At 36.2% G+C, this 14,456-nt stretch overlaps 1 protein-coding gene across 7 annotated transcripts in view; it reads right to left on the bottom strand.

The window, feature by feature from the left end:
* The window catches only part of SHTN1 (shootin 1), a 101,624-nt gene that overhangs the window by 44,871 nt on the left and 42,297 nt on the right, over nucleotides 1-14,456 (bottom strand). For 6 of the 7 annotated variants that reach the window (XM_036828442.1, XM_036828439.1, XM_036828437.1 and 3 more), the window contains 2 exons: nucleotides 10,989-11,083; nucleotides 739-885 (listed from right to left, as the gene is read on the bottom strand). In XM_036828442.1, the coding sequence (XP_036684337.1) occupies nucleotides 739-885; nucleotides 10,989-11,083 (242 nt within the window). The remainder of the gene's footprint in view (nucleotides 1-738; nucleotides 886-10,988; nucleotides 11,084-14,456) is intronic. The other variant, XM_036828438.1, reaches the window with a different exon arrangement.

Below are 14,456 nucleotides of genomic sequence, written 5' to 3'. Positions count from 1 at the left end.
TAGGTACACTGTAAGTAGTATAAACACTGATGTAATTTTTCTCAAGTGGTTTCTTTAATTTGAAAGGCTTTGTTCCACCTCTTCGCCTCTCCTCCTCTCTGCCTCTCTTTCTCACCCACCACGGTGACTATCCTTTCTGCCTAGCACACACAGGTAGGCTGTGTCAGCTGGAATAGCTCTGCTCATACAAATTGAAATAACCACTTAGGAAGTCTTTAAACATATAGATTTGTGCAAGTTTACAAAATCAGAAATTTTCTCTAAGCAAATAATTACTACTAACATGGACTTTTTCTCCCTCTTTGAATAAAACCTATGCCCAGGGAAGGTCTCAAAAAAAAAAAAAAAAAAAAAAAAACCTATGCCCTCCAACAAGCTCTTTGAGACCACTACACAATACATTCTCCTAGTATATGCAGTCTCCCAAAATACAATCAACTCAACTTGGAAATGCGCATTTCCAAACTGCATTATCCAAGCTCTTTTTGAGTTTTATCTCTTTCCCTCGCTTCTTCTGATCCTTTGGACAGTTTAAAGATCACTATAAAGCCTACAACAGTGCATAAATTTTAGTTGGGTACTATAAATTAAATTCATTTGGTAGTTATTTTTTCTAAAAGGTGAAAAGACTGGAAAGACTTGGTCACTTAGGCAAAACATGGAACTATGAGCTACTGGACTGACTCCTCTCAATCTAAGTATGTGTGTGTATTAAAACTCCAGGAGAAAATCTGGTACCGTTTGTTGATGCTCAATTCTCTCTCCTTCAAGGAGCTGTATGAGTTTTGCATTTTCATCTAAAGCTTTCAAAAGCTGCTGGTCAGGAGCAGAGTTCTGTAGCAGAAGGTGGCTTTGTCTCTTTAGCTTGTTTTGTTCAATAAACATCTGCAAAAGTTAATTATAAAAATATATATACCAATCATTCTCACACATCTCCTCAACTAAAACTGGAGCAAAAGGAAAAGTATATGGAGTTTTTATTAAAAAGTTAAAGGCAATTTCTGAATTATAGTATAATGATTTTAGAAGTAATGATTGCTATGATTTCATTCATAACTTTTATACAATCTTTAGAACCTTTACCCTTGCCCCAGCACAGTATATATACAATAGTTTAGTCCTATACTGCAGTTTTTAATATTTTATTATTGCCTTAAAGTACATTAATACTAACAGTAGCAGCTAATATTTATCAAGAACTTATGCCAAGTACTCTACTAAATATTTTATACACATTATTTTAATCCTTACATCAATCCTATGAGTCGAATGTATCTGCTATGAAAAGCTAAAATGTACTAAACACTATGGGATAGATATGGTGGCAATCATTTTACATACACTTTATCATCTAATCCTTAGAACACCACTGTCAAGTAGACACTATTATTACCCCACTTTTACTAATAAGGTAACTGAGGCTCCGAGGGGTTAAGCAGCTTTCTCAAAGACACAAGTGAGAAGCAAAATCAGGATTTAAACCCAGATCTGTCTGATTTACAAGCCCACGCTCTTAACCATCTGGCTAATCTCCGTCCTCTGCTATCTACTAGACCTAAGATTCTGTCTTAAATTAGTTTTTCCCCAGTGACGAAAGTAGTTAACAGTAAGAGGGTAAAGAAGGGAAGGAAAAAGGTATATTAATATTTACTGAGCATTTTATAAAACAATTTACATATATTATTAACTTAATCTTCACAACTTTACGTGATTGAAGGCAACATTATTTTCTATTCACCCATTATTTCTTTTCCTTAATACCCTACACAAGTCAGCCAATGGGTGATTCCAAGCATGAAATGTTTTTCAAATTCTGATATCAGGCCTATCTTACAGTAGAGCAACAACATTTTCAAGTGAAATTTACATTCTTCCTCCATCTAACACCTCATTTCTCTGTAAGAATAGGTATAGATAGAGCGTGAATGAATGCGTGCGCGTGCACAAGTGCCAGGCTGGAGAAAAGTGAGACGGGAGGTATCCACACGCTAGGGAAGAGTAATCAGTATTCCATCATAGTATCTTAAACTTGAGATCAATGGTTTAATTGAAATGACTTATTGCAGGTTACTATTATTTTAAAAAATTATTTTTTTATACATTTTTCCCTATTAAAACTTAACTGGTTGAGGTCCCTTGCTGGTTATCTTAGAATATATCTCAGAAGTCAACATGAAAGGCCAGCAAAAAGCAGCTGAAGTAAGTGAGATTCTCTGGCTTCCCAACAAGTGAGGCCTTTCACCAAGACAGCTCGGAGGCCAGGAGCAAACAGAGAGGAAGCAGTCAGCGAGGTTGACCAGGACAGAGGTGGGAGCTCAGCAGTAAGACAATCAATGCAGGACACAAGTGACCATCAATGCCAAGGGTGCTTTATTACTCTCCCTGCACTGCTTCTCTGTGCTCTGGTTCTCTCTTGGGAAAAGGGATAGATCTCCTTTTCCGTGTAGCACTCAGGAAAACTTGCTTAACTTTACACGATTATAAATTATCTCAACTCTGTTATTTTGGAGAGAAAAGAATAAAGATATGTCTTAGGGATGCTAATAACATGAATTTCTTTTGCAAAACCCTGTAACAATCCCTAAATTACAATATAAGATGAAAAGAACATACAGAAAAGAAATTCCTTTCAATAACAATGGTAACTTGAAAAATATTAGTCATTAGACTACCTTTTCTAGACTTTAAGATACTAAAATAAAACACTAAATAATGCTTTTTCTAAGACGTATTTAAACCTAATGAATTTGGTTTTTAGCTATGGTAAGAACTTGTTGGTTAGAGTTATTAAGTTGGTCCCTTACCAGACAAATAACATCATTGGTATCAGAATTTCAGAGAAATTTTCCTAAATCTTTTCAAAGAATGAGAAGAAAATGTTGTGTTATTAATATATAATTCATTTTTTCCAAAATGACATTAAAATATCATCATCTGAGTTGTCTGAAAACAACACTAATTACATAATAGTCTCACAGTATATTGGGACTACATGTTGAAAAAGGTATCCACACCATTAAACAGAGAAAAGAAAAACTACACTAAATAGTAAAAATTATACATTCAAAAAGTACAGGAAAGTCATCAAAAATTGAAATTATGTTGAGGAAATACAAAAACTTAACATAGTTATGAAGACAACCGGTTGTTTCTTCTGTGTGGGGGATCATGTTTTTGGTTTCGGGTTTTTTTTTTTTTTTTTTTTAAATTCATTTACTGTTGGCTGCATTGGGTCTTGGTTGCTGCCCGTGGGCTTTCTCTAGTTGTGGCGAGTGGGGGCTACTCTTCGCTGCAGTGCACGGGTTTCTCACTGCGGTGGCTTCTCATTGCAGAGCACAGGATCTAGGCGCGCAGGCTTCATTAGTTGTGGCACGTGGGCTCAGTAGTTGTGGCGCGTGGGCTCAGTAGTTGTGGTGCACGGGCTTAGTTGCTTCACAGCATGTGGGATCTTCCCAGACCAGGGCTCAAACCTGTGTCCCCTGCATTGGCAGGCGGATTCTTAACCACTGTGCCACCAGGGAAGTCCTGGTTTTGGTTTTTAATTGGACAAGTGTGAACAGAAGTAAGGAAGAAACAGTCAATTTTTAATTTACACATTTGAGAATTGTTTGTATGTTTACAAGGTATATATCTTCCTTTTGTAACTAAAAAGGTAACCTAAATAAACTTCAAAAATTGATTTCTGAGCAGAAGCAAGAAAAACTGCAATCCTGCAGCCTGTGAAACAAAACCCACATTCACAGAAAGATAGACAAGATGAAAACGCAGAGGGCTATGTACCAGATGAAGGAACAAGATAAAACCCCAGAAAAACAACTAAATGAAGTGGAGATAGGCAACCTTCCAGAAAAAGAATTCAGAATAATGATAGTGAAGATGATCCAGGACCTCGGAAAAAGAATGGAGGCAAAGATTGAGAAGATGCCAGAAATGTTTAACAAAGACCTAGAAGAATTAAAGAACAAACAAACAGAGATGAACAATATAATAACTGAAATGAAAACTACACTAGAAGGAATCAACAGCAGAATAACTGAGGCAGAAGAATGGAAAAGTGACCTGGAAGAAAGAATGGTGGAATTCACTGCTGCGGAACAGAATAAAGAAAAGAGAATGAAAAGAAATGAAGACAGCCTAAGAGACCTCTGGGACAACATTAAATGCAACAACATTCGCATTATAGGGGTCCCAGAAGGTGAAGAGAGAGAGAAAGGACCCGAGAAAATATCTGAAGAGATTATAGATGAAAAATTCCCTAACATGGGAAAGGAAATAGCCACCCAAGTCCAGGAAGCGCAGCAAGTCCCATACAGGATAAACCCAAGGAGAAACACACCGAGACACACAGTAATCAAATTGGCAACAATTAAAGACAAAGAAAAATTATTGAAAGCAGCAAGAGGAAAACCACAAATAACATACAAGGGAACTCCCATAAGGTTAACAGCTGATTTCTCAGCAGAAACTCTACAAGCCAGAAGGGAGTGGCATGATATACTTAAAAGTGATGAAAGGGAAGAAACTACAACCAAGATTACTCTATGCGGCAAGGATCTCATTCAGATTCAATGCAGAAATCAAAAGCTTTACAGACAAGCAAAAGCTAAGAGAATTCAGCACCACCAAACCAGCTCTACAACAAATGCTAAAGGAACTTCTCTAAGTGGGAAACACAAGAGAAGAAAAGGACCTACAAAAACAAACCCAAAACAATTAAGAAAATGGTCATAGGAACATACATATTGATAATTACCTTAAACGTGAATGGATTAAATGCTCCAACCACAAGACACAGGCTTGCTGAATGGATACAAAAACAAGACCCATCTATATGCTGTCTACAAGAGACCCACTTCAGACCTAGGGACACATACAGACTGAAAGTGAGGGGATGGAAAAAGATATTCATGCAAATGGAAATCAAAAGAAAGCTGGAGTAGCAATACTCGTATCAGATAAAATAGACTTTAAAATAAAGAATGTTACAAGAGACAAGGAAGGACACTACATAATGATCAAGGGATCAATCCTAGAAGAAGATATAACAATTAAAAATATATATGCACCCAACATAGGAGCACCTCAATACATAAGGCAACTGCTAACAGCTATAAAAGAGGAAATCGACAGTAACACAATAATAGTAGGGGACTTTAACACCTCACTTAAACCAATGGACAGATCATCCAAAATGAAAATAAGGAAACAGAAGCTTTAAATGACACAATAGACCAGATAGATTTAATTGATATTTATAGGACATTCCATCCAAAAACAGCAGATTACACCTTCTTCTCAAGTGCGCACGGAACATTCTCCAGGATAGATCACATCTTGGGTCACAAATCAAGCCTCAGTAAATTTAAGAAAATTGAAATCATATCAAGCATCTTTTCTGACCACAATGCTATGAGATTAGAAATGAATTACAGGGAAAAAAACGTAAAAACACAAACACATGGAGGCTAAACAATATATTACTAAATAACCAACAGATCACTAAAGAAATCAAAGAGGAAATCAAAAAATACCTAGAGACAAATGACAATAAAAACACGACGATCTAAAATCTATGGGATGCAGCAAAAGCAGTTCTAAAAGGGAAGTTTATAGCTATACAAGCCTACCTAAAGAAACAAGAAAAATCTCAAATAAACAATCTAAACTTACACCTAAAGGAACTAGAGAAAGAAGAACAAACAAAACTCAAAGTTAGCAGAAGGAAAGAAATCATAAAGATCAGAGCAGAAATAAATGAAATAGAAACAAAGAAAACAATAGCAAAGATCAATAAAACTAAAAGCTGGTTCTTTGAGAAGATAAATAAAATTGATAAACCATTAGCCAGACTCACCAAGAAAAAGAGGGAGAGGACTCAAATCAATAAAATTAGAAATGAAAAAGGAGAAGTTACAACAGACACCGCAGAAATACAAAGCATCCTAAGAGACTACTGCAAGCAACTCTATGCCAATAAAATGGACAACCTGGAAGAAATGGACGAATTCTTCGAAAGGTATAACCTTCCAAGACTGAACCAGGAAGAAATAGAAAATATGAACAGACCAATCACAAGTAATGAAATTGAAACTGTGATTAAAAATCTTCCAACAAACAAAAGTCCAGGACCAGATGGCTTCACAGGTGAATTCTATCAAACATTTACAGAAGAACTAACACCCATCCTTCTCAAACTCTTCCAAAAAATTGCAGAGGAAGGAACACTCCCAAACTCATTCTATGAGGCCACCATCACCCTGATACCAAAACCAGACAAAGATACTACAAAAAAAGAAAATTACAGACCAATATCACTGATGAATATAGATGCAAAAATCCTCAACAAAATACTAGCAAACAGAATCCAACAACACATTAAAAGGATCATACACCATGATCAAGTGGGATTTATCCCAGGGATGCAAGGATTCTTCAATATATGCAAATCAATCAACGTGATACACCGTATTAACAAATTGAAGAATAAAAACCATATGATCATCTCAATAGATGCAGAAAAAGGTTTCGACAAAATTCAACACCCATTTATGATAAAAACTCTCCAGAAAGTGGGCATAGAGGGAACCCACCTCAACATAATAAAGGCCATATACGACAAACCCACAGCAAACATCATTCTCAATGGTGGAAAACTGAAAGTATTTCCTCTAAGGTCAGGAACAAGACAAGGATGTCCACTCTCGCCACTATTATTCAACATAGTTTTGGAAGTCCTAGCCACAGCAATCAGAGAAGAAAAAGAAATAAAAGGAATACAAATTGGAAAAGAAGAAGTAAAACTGTCACTGTTTGCAGATGACATGATACTATACATAGAGAATCCTAAAACTGCCACCAGAAAACTACTAGAGCCAATCAATGGATTTGGTAAAGTTGCAGGATACAAAATTAATGCACAGAAATCTCTTGCATTCCTATACATTAATGATGAAAAATCAGAAAGAGAAATTAAGGAAACACTCCCATTTACCATTGCAACAAAGAGAATAAAATACCTAGGAATAAAGCTACCTAGGGAGACAAAAGACCTATATGCAGAAAACTGTAAGACACTGATGAAAGAAATTAAAGATGATACCAACAGATGGAGAGATATACCATGTTCTTGGATTGGAAGAATCAATATTGTGAAAATGACTATACTACCCAAAGCAATCTACAGATTCAATGCAATCCCTATTAAATTACCAGTGGCATTCTTTACGGAACTAGAACAAAAAATGTTAAAATTTTTATGGAGACACAAAAGACCCCAAATAGCCAAAGCAGTCTTGAGGGAAAAAAATGGAGCTGGAGGAATCAGACTCCCTGACTTCAGACTTTACTACAAAGCTACAGTAATCAAGACAATATGGTACTGGCACAAAAACAGAAACATAGATCAATGGAACAAGATAGAAAGCCCAGAGAAAGCACCTATGGTCAAGTAATCTATGACAAAAGAGGCAAGGATATACAATGGAGAAAAGACAGCCTCTTCAATAAGTAGTGCTGGGAAAACTGGACAGCTACATGTAAAAGAATGAAATTAGGACACTCCCTAACACCATACACAAAAATAAACTCAAAATGGATTAGAGACCTAAATGTAAGACTGGACACTATAAAACTCTTAGAGGAAAACATAGGAAGAACAATCTTTGACATAAATCACAGCAAGATCTTTTTTGATCCACCTCCTAGAGTAATGGAAATAAAAACAAAAATAAACAAATGGGACCTAATGAAACTTCAAAGCTTTTGCACAGCAAAGGAAACCATAAACAAGACGAACAGACAACCCTCAGAATGGGAGAAAATATTTGCAAACGAATCAACGGACAAAGGATTAATCTCCAAAATATATAAACAGCTCATGCAGCTCAATATTAAAAAACAAACAACCCAATCCAAAAATGGGCAGAAGACCTAAACAGACATTTCTCTAAAGAAGACATACAGATGGCCAAGAAGCACATGAAAAGCTGCTCAACATCACTAATTATTAGAGAAATGCAAATCAAAACTACAATGAGGTATCACCTCACACCAGTTAGAATGGGCATCATCAGAAAATCTACAAACAACAAATGCTGGAGAGGGTGTGGAGAAAAGGGAACCCTCTTGCACTGTCGGTGGGAATGTAAATTGATACAGCCACTATGGAGAACAGTATGGAGGTTCCTTAAAAAACTAAAAATAGAATTACCATATGATCCAGCAATCCCACTACTGGGCATATAACCTGAGAAAACCATAATTCAAAAAGACACATGCACCCCAATGTTCATTGCAGCACTATTTACAATAGCCAGGTCATGGAAGCAACCTAAATGCCCATCAACAGACGAATGGATAAAGAAGTTGTGGTACATATATACAATGGAATATTACTCAGCCATAAAAAGGAACGAAATTGGGTCATTTGTAGAGAGGTGGATGGATCTAGAGACTGTCATACAGAGTGAAGTAAGTCAGAAAGAGAAAAACAAATATTGTATATTAACGCATATATGTGGAACCTAGAAAAATGGTACAGATGAACCGGTTTGCAGGGCAGAAGTTGAGACACAGATGTAGAGAACAAACGTATGGACACCAAGGGGGGAAAGCCGTGGGGGGGTGGGGGGGGTGGTGTGATGAATTGGGAGATTGGGATTGACATGTATATACTGATGTGTATAAAACTGATGACTAATAAGAACCTGCTGTATAAAAAAATAAATAAAATAAAATCCAAAAATTAAAAAAAAAAAAAGAAAAGCACCGTCAAATATTCAGAGTTTGGCAAAACGAAAATAGGAAAAAAAAAAAATTGATTTCTACAGCTCTACACTGTATACTCCAACAGGGCAAGGTTCATATTTGCTTTCTTCACCATTATATTCCCACTATCTACACACTGACTGGCTTACTAGATGTTTGCTGAATGCACTAAGGAACAAAACGCAAAAGTGTCACTTCTCTGGTTAAGCCAAGTCGTGTACCTTTTAACCGTAGTTATCTGTTGAAAAGCTGAGAATTTGTAAACCATGAAAAGGGAAGATATAGTAGTTCTAATCTAGCTTTGTCTTTTCTTCTCACTACTGTGTAGATCAAACCTAGATATTGTAAAATCATTGAGCACTGTTGCATATACTTACGCTACCAGTAACGTAAGTGCCACCACTCTTGCTTTCCCTCCTCAAACTTCTCTCTCCTCATTCTGGGTTAACATGTCAGCATTATTGTTTCCACTAATCACTACCAAGTGGATGGCAGACTGAATCATTCATGTCCATATTCTTAAAGGAATCTTACTTCTTCCATCTATCCTCTCTGCTACTGCATGGCCTTCAAGTTTTTCTTTGAGCTGCTTTGTATTCTAACATCATTCTACAAACAAGAAATGGAAAACTGAAAATGTCTCTCAAAATAAGACCCTAGCATTCAGGTCAAAATCAGCCAACATTTTCAGTTTTGCAATGGAGGCATCTTCACATTATCTCTACTCTCCCTCCCTTCAACCATTTATTTAGTTCCATTATTTATATGCTGCAGCTTTTTCCAAAGGGCTCTAACACACTTTAATTTTTTTTTTCTTCCTTCCAGGAAATAAAGGAACAGTACTTACTCACCTTTCATTAAACTCTCTGAATAAAATGAATCATAATATTTCAAATCAGATCTTCTCAGACTAAATCTTTTATAGAGTTCATTGCTAGCACAGCTACATTCAAGCACAGAAAAACTCCTGCACAAAACCATAATCTGATTTTCAAATGTCATTCCCATAACCCCATGCTTTGTCTTCCTTCTACACCTTGGATATGTCCACCTAAGAATGTTTTATATTTCCTTAGCTACTTCCCTTGAACGTACAGTACTCACAGATTCAAAATATTTACACATGATGGAAGTCTCATGCAGATCAGCTCCACATCATGAGCTGTTACAGTTCAGCCAACTGAACTGAATGAATGATGTGCCTCATCATTTCCCTGGAATCCAGTCCCAGAGCCATGGAATACCCAATAACCACATGGCAACAAAGTTAAGGCCAGAACATGAGAAGCTCAAAGCTTATCTCTAACATGAGAGAAAAGTCATTACTCTGGTGAAAGGCTCAGATAATGGATGTGTAACATGACAATGTTCCACAGCAAGTGGAAGAATCAACTCACATAATGAGAGCACTGAATTGTAGCTGAAGAGAAATACTAAGACCATGATATTGTTATTTCAGATGGTATACTGAGACGTAACCTAGATTCTTAAGGCTACTGGAAACATGCAAAAATCCTGTACTCTGCCACGGAGCAACTGGGCCCGTGAGCCACAATTACTGAGCCTGCGCGTCTGGAGCCTGTGCTCCACAACAAGAGAGGCCGCGATAGTGAGAGGCCCGCGCACCGCGATGAAGAGTGGTCCCCGTTTGCCACAACTAGAGAAAGCCCTCGCACAGAAACGAAGACCCAACACAGCCATAAATTAATTAATTAATTAATTTTTTAAAAAAGGAAAAGGTAAAGACTTAAAAACTGGAATATAACAAACAAACAAACAAAAATCCTGTACTCAAGTTGGACTTTCCCTCACAAGTTATGGGATGGGTATCCCTAAATATAATTTCTTTCCCTGACACAGAATTTTATAGTTTACAAAATTCTTTTGAAAAATTGTGCCATTTGATTTTAAAATCCACTTGGTTAGGTTGGTAACATCACCCATTTTACAGATGGTGAAAGTGAAGCCCAAAGAGGCTAAGGGACTGCTAATAACTGCTAGTAACATACAACTACTAACTGAATGACACGGCCAAAATTTAAACCCAGATCTTCCGACACCAAGTTCAATGAATTTGATACTATTCCATAGCTCCCTAAATCAGGTGATCCTTAATTCAAAGTGACAACTGCTTATTCAACCTCAAAAAATATTTTTATATGTCATCTGCAAAGTTCTTTAAAATATAAAAATAAAATACGAAGTCTCTGCAAGATATTTACCTCTTGTGCAAACGACTCTGCTTTCTTTCGAAGGTCCTTCTCCAGTTCCAAGTTCACTTGCATTTCCTCATACTCTTCTACTGCTAGCATGGACACTTGAGAAGACAAGGAAAAGAAAATGGACAATACGCCACACAGATTATCAGGAATAAGGATGAAAAATGGTGACGAAAAGATTCCTTATTCAGGCATATAAGCACCCGCATTCATTGCTGGTTGGAGTATAAATTGGTAAGACCTTTTTAGAGGGCAACTTGGCAATATGAATCTAAAATCTAAAACTATTCATACCCTTTGACTCAACAATTCCACTTTTAGGAATGTATTTATTCTCCTTAAAGAATAAATCATGAACATATACAGAGATTTAATTGCAAGGGTGCTCTCTGCATCATTGCTGAAAACAGCGAAATAATCTAGATGGTCTAACACCGAAGGATCAGTAAGTAAAGTATGCTATGTACAAGAAATATTCTGCCATCAAAATTACATTGTAGAGGCGTATTTACTGAATGGAAAGACATTCATGATATATCTTTAAAATGAGTTCATTTTTGTTTTTTAAAAGCCACATACAAAACACATCAACAAGGATTTCACTGAAGAGGAAACATGTGAAAGGCCAATTACCATCTGCATTAGTAACCAAGGAAAAGGAAAGTAAAACCATAGCTACCTTTTTATACTCACCAAAGAGGCAACTGGCAAAAATTTTAAAGTATAGCTATATCAAGTTGGGAGAGAATACAGAACAATGGAAACAAATACACTGTTAACAGGAGTATAAACTTATAGATCTACTTTAAAAATAATTTGGCATTATGTAGTGAAATTGAAGATAAAATTTTACCTTTGGCATATATCTTAGTGAAACTCTTGGATATGTGCACCAGAAGACATGTATAAGAATTTTCATAACAGCATGACTTGGAATAGCAAAAAAACTGGAAAAAACTCAAACATTCACCAAATGGATACTGGATAAATGAATTTGGGTACAGACATTGAATGAAATATTATACAGCAGTGAAAATAAAGGTACCACAGCAATACCCTTCAACATGATGAACCGGACAAACACAAAAAGTAGCAGAAGGACATATGCAAAATGATATCATTTATATAAAGTTCAAAAACAGGCAAAATTAAACAATATGCTGTTTAGGGATATATATATATATATATATATATATATATATATATATATATCTGACAAAACTATAAATAAAAGCAATGAAAGAAGTCCAAGGAAGGAACACAAGTAGAGACTGATGTTCAGGGGCTTGTAAAGCACCGATGGGCAAAAAAGATATTTCTTTTGTTGGTATTTTATTTATACTCCATATACATTATAAACATATTTAATAAATAATTCAATGTACATATATAGGTTTTTTGATTGAAATATAGTTGATGCACAATATTATATGTTAAAGGTGTACAATATAGTGATTCACAATTTTTAAAGGTTATGCTCCATTTATAGTTATTATAAAATATTGGCTATATTTCCTGTGTTGTACAATATATCCTTGTAGCTCATTTTATACATAATAGTTTGTACCTCTTAGTCCCCTACCCATAAATTGCCCCTCCCCCTTTTCCTCTTCTGGAAGAATAAACACTAAAATGTTAATAGTGCTTATCTCTGGACTGTAAGGGTTGAGGTTCTTTTTTTTCCTTTTCCCATATAAATCTATACTTTCCACCAAAAAAGTATGTTATTTGAATAAAAAGAAAAAATGTACATATGTAAGTTATTTCAAAGTGCTCTCCATGTTTATAACGAAGAGAAACAGCCTTAGATCCATATGGGCCCAGAGTCAGAGCTTTGAATTAAAGAATCACCATGGACAGAAATCTTCAAAGGGACTATCCTGTCGAATAGGAGCAACATGAATTCTTTCCTACTTTTTGACATTTTGTGACCTATTCTGTTCAATAATGATGTAGACGGGACAGAGGGAGTGATGACGCCATGACCAACTAGGAACCACATAGGTGGACAGCACACTAGTCTCTCCATTGGCTTCCAGCGAGGCACTTTCAATCCTGAGCTGAGTCATGTCAATAAAAACCTTTAAAAAGGCTCTCTTAATGGCAGCTTTCACAAACTGTTCCTCCAGGGCACTTCAGTCCTAACTGATTAAGGACTGGTTTACTGCGTAATGACACAGAATTTCAAACTCTGTACTCGGTCAATCTACTGCCTCCTCAGAGGAAAGACTAATAGTCTTACTCAAGTAAAGCAATGAAGTGGTGGTTTGTCATGTGAATTACAGGTCCCTGAGAGCTAAATGATTTTCAAACCTATTTAAAAATAAGAAATTTCACAAAGAAAACAAAGAAGATTATGACTATCTGAAGCCCTGGGCAAGATAATTGACTTTCTATTCTATGTCCAGAACACTATAATAAAAAGTGAATTTTCACATGACCTGGCCCTCTTGGATTCTGAAAGAAATTCGGTTGGTCCTAGTCATGTATTTATTTATATAATCTCTCTCTTCCTAGATAAGGGTCTCCCTGAAGGCAAGGTCCATGATATTAACCTCTGCAGAGCCCTCTGTTTCTAGCACAGTGCATCACGACTGAAAATTCTTCTACACCATTTCTATCTTCTTAAATGCACAAAAGGCAGAGGAAATGTTACAACCTAGTGCATCTCCCACATTTAGCTACAAGGTCCTTTATTTACTAAAAAAAAAAAATCTCAATTCATGAATGACACAAAGATGGAGAACTACCACCAATAACAATAGCGAAGGCCCTGGGTCTGAAAGGTTTCCTTTTAGTGTCGTAGCTTCTGAACTAGGAAAGACAGTCGCTGAGGGAAAAAAGGAGAACAAAAAGCAAAGTCCCCTCCCTTAAGAATTATGTTTGCAGAACTGCACTTTGCTCCTTTGCCCTAAACCAGGCGACATAAGAAATGGTCCCATGAGACTTGATGCTGTGTTTTATGACAAGGATAGTGGAATCAAATTACACAGAATTTTCTCTAGAAGTAGCCTCTGGAGAAAGTTCCTTCTCACCATGAGACCAGGTCTGCTTCTCCTGACCAACAGGTAAATTTTTATGTGATTCATAAAAATGATCATGAATCTCTCATCACTCTGGCTCCTAGATAGCTCAGAGCCAGACTTCAGGTACACAGGCAGGAAATGTGCAAAAACTCGGAGTAAGTAATAAGGACTTTGTACATTAATATATATTCTCACTTTCCCTTTGTCCCATTTTCCATATCCTCTTAATTAAAATTTTATCATATAATGTTGCATGTATTTATGTAGATATCCTAATCTCTTCTGGATCGAGGAGAGGTTTACCAATTAACCTACCAGATATATAAATACTGAGGGGATAGCCAATATGGCCATGGTCCCAGGATATATGTAGGACAAAAGAGTATTTAGGTTTGAAGTTTCAAAATGAGTGGGTCATGAATTCCTCAAGCAAAAGCACTTTTAA

The sequence above is a fragment of the Balaenoptera musculus genome, chromosome 16 (genome assembly GCF_009873245.2).
Source record: "Balaenoptera musculus isolate JJ_BM4_2016_0621 chromosome 16, mBalMus1.pri.v3, whole genome shotgun sequence".
Taxonomy (NCBI): domain Eukaryota; kingdom Metazoa; phylum Chordata; class Mammalia; order Artiodactyla; family Balaenopteridae; genus Balaenoptera; species Balaenoptera musculus.
Note: the sequence above shows the minus strand (reverse complement) of the source record. Positions and strands in the feature narration are given on the sequence as shown.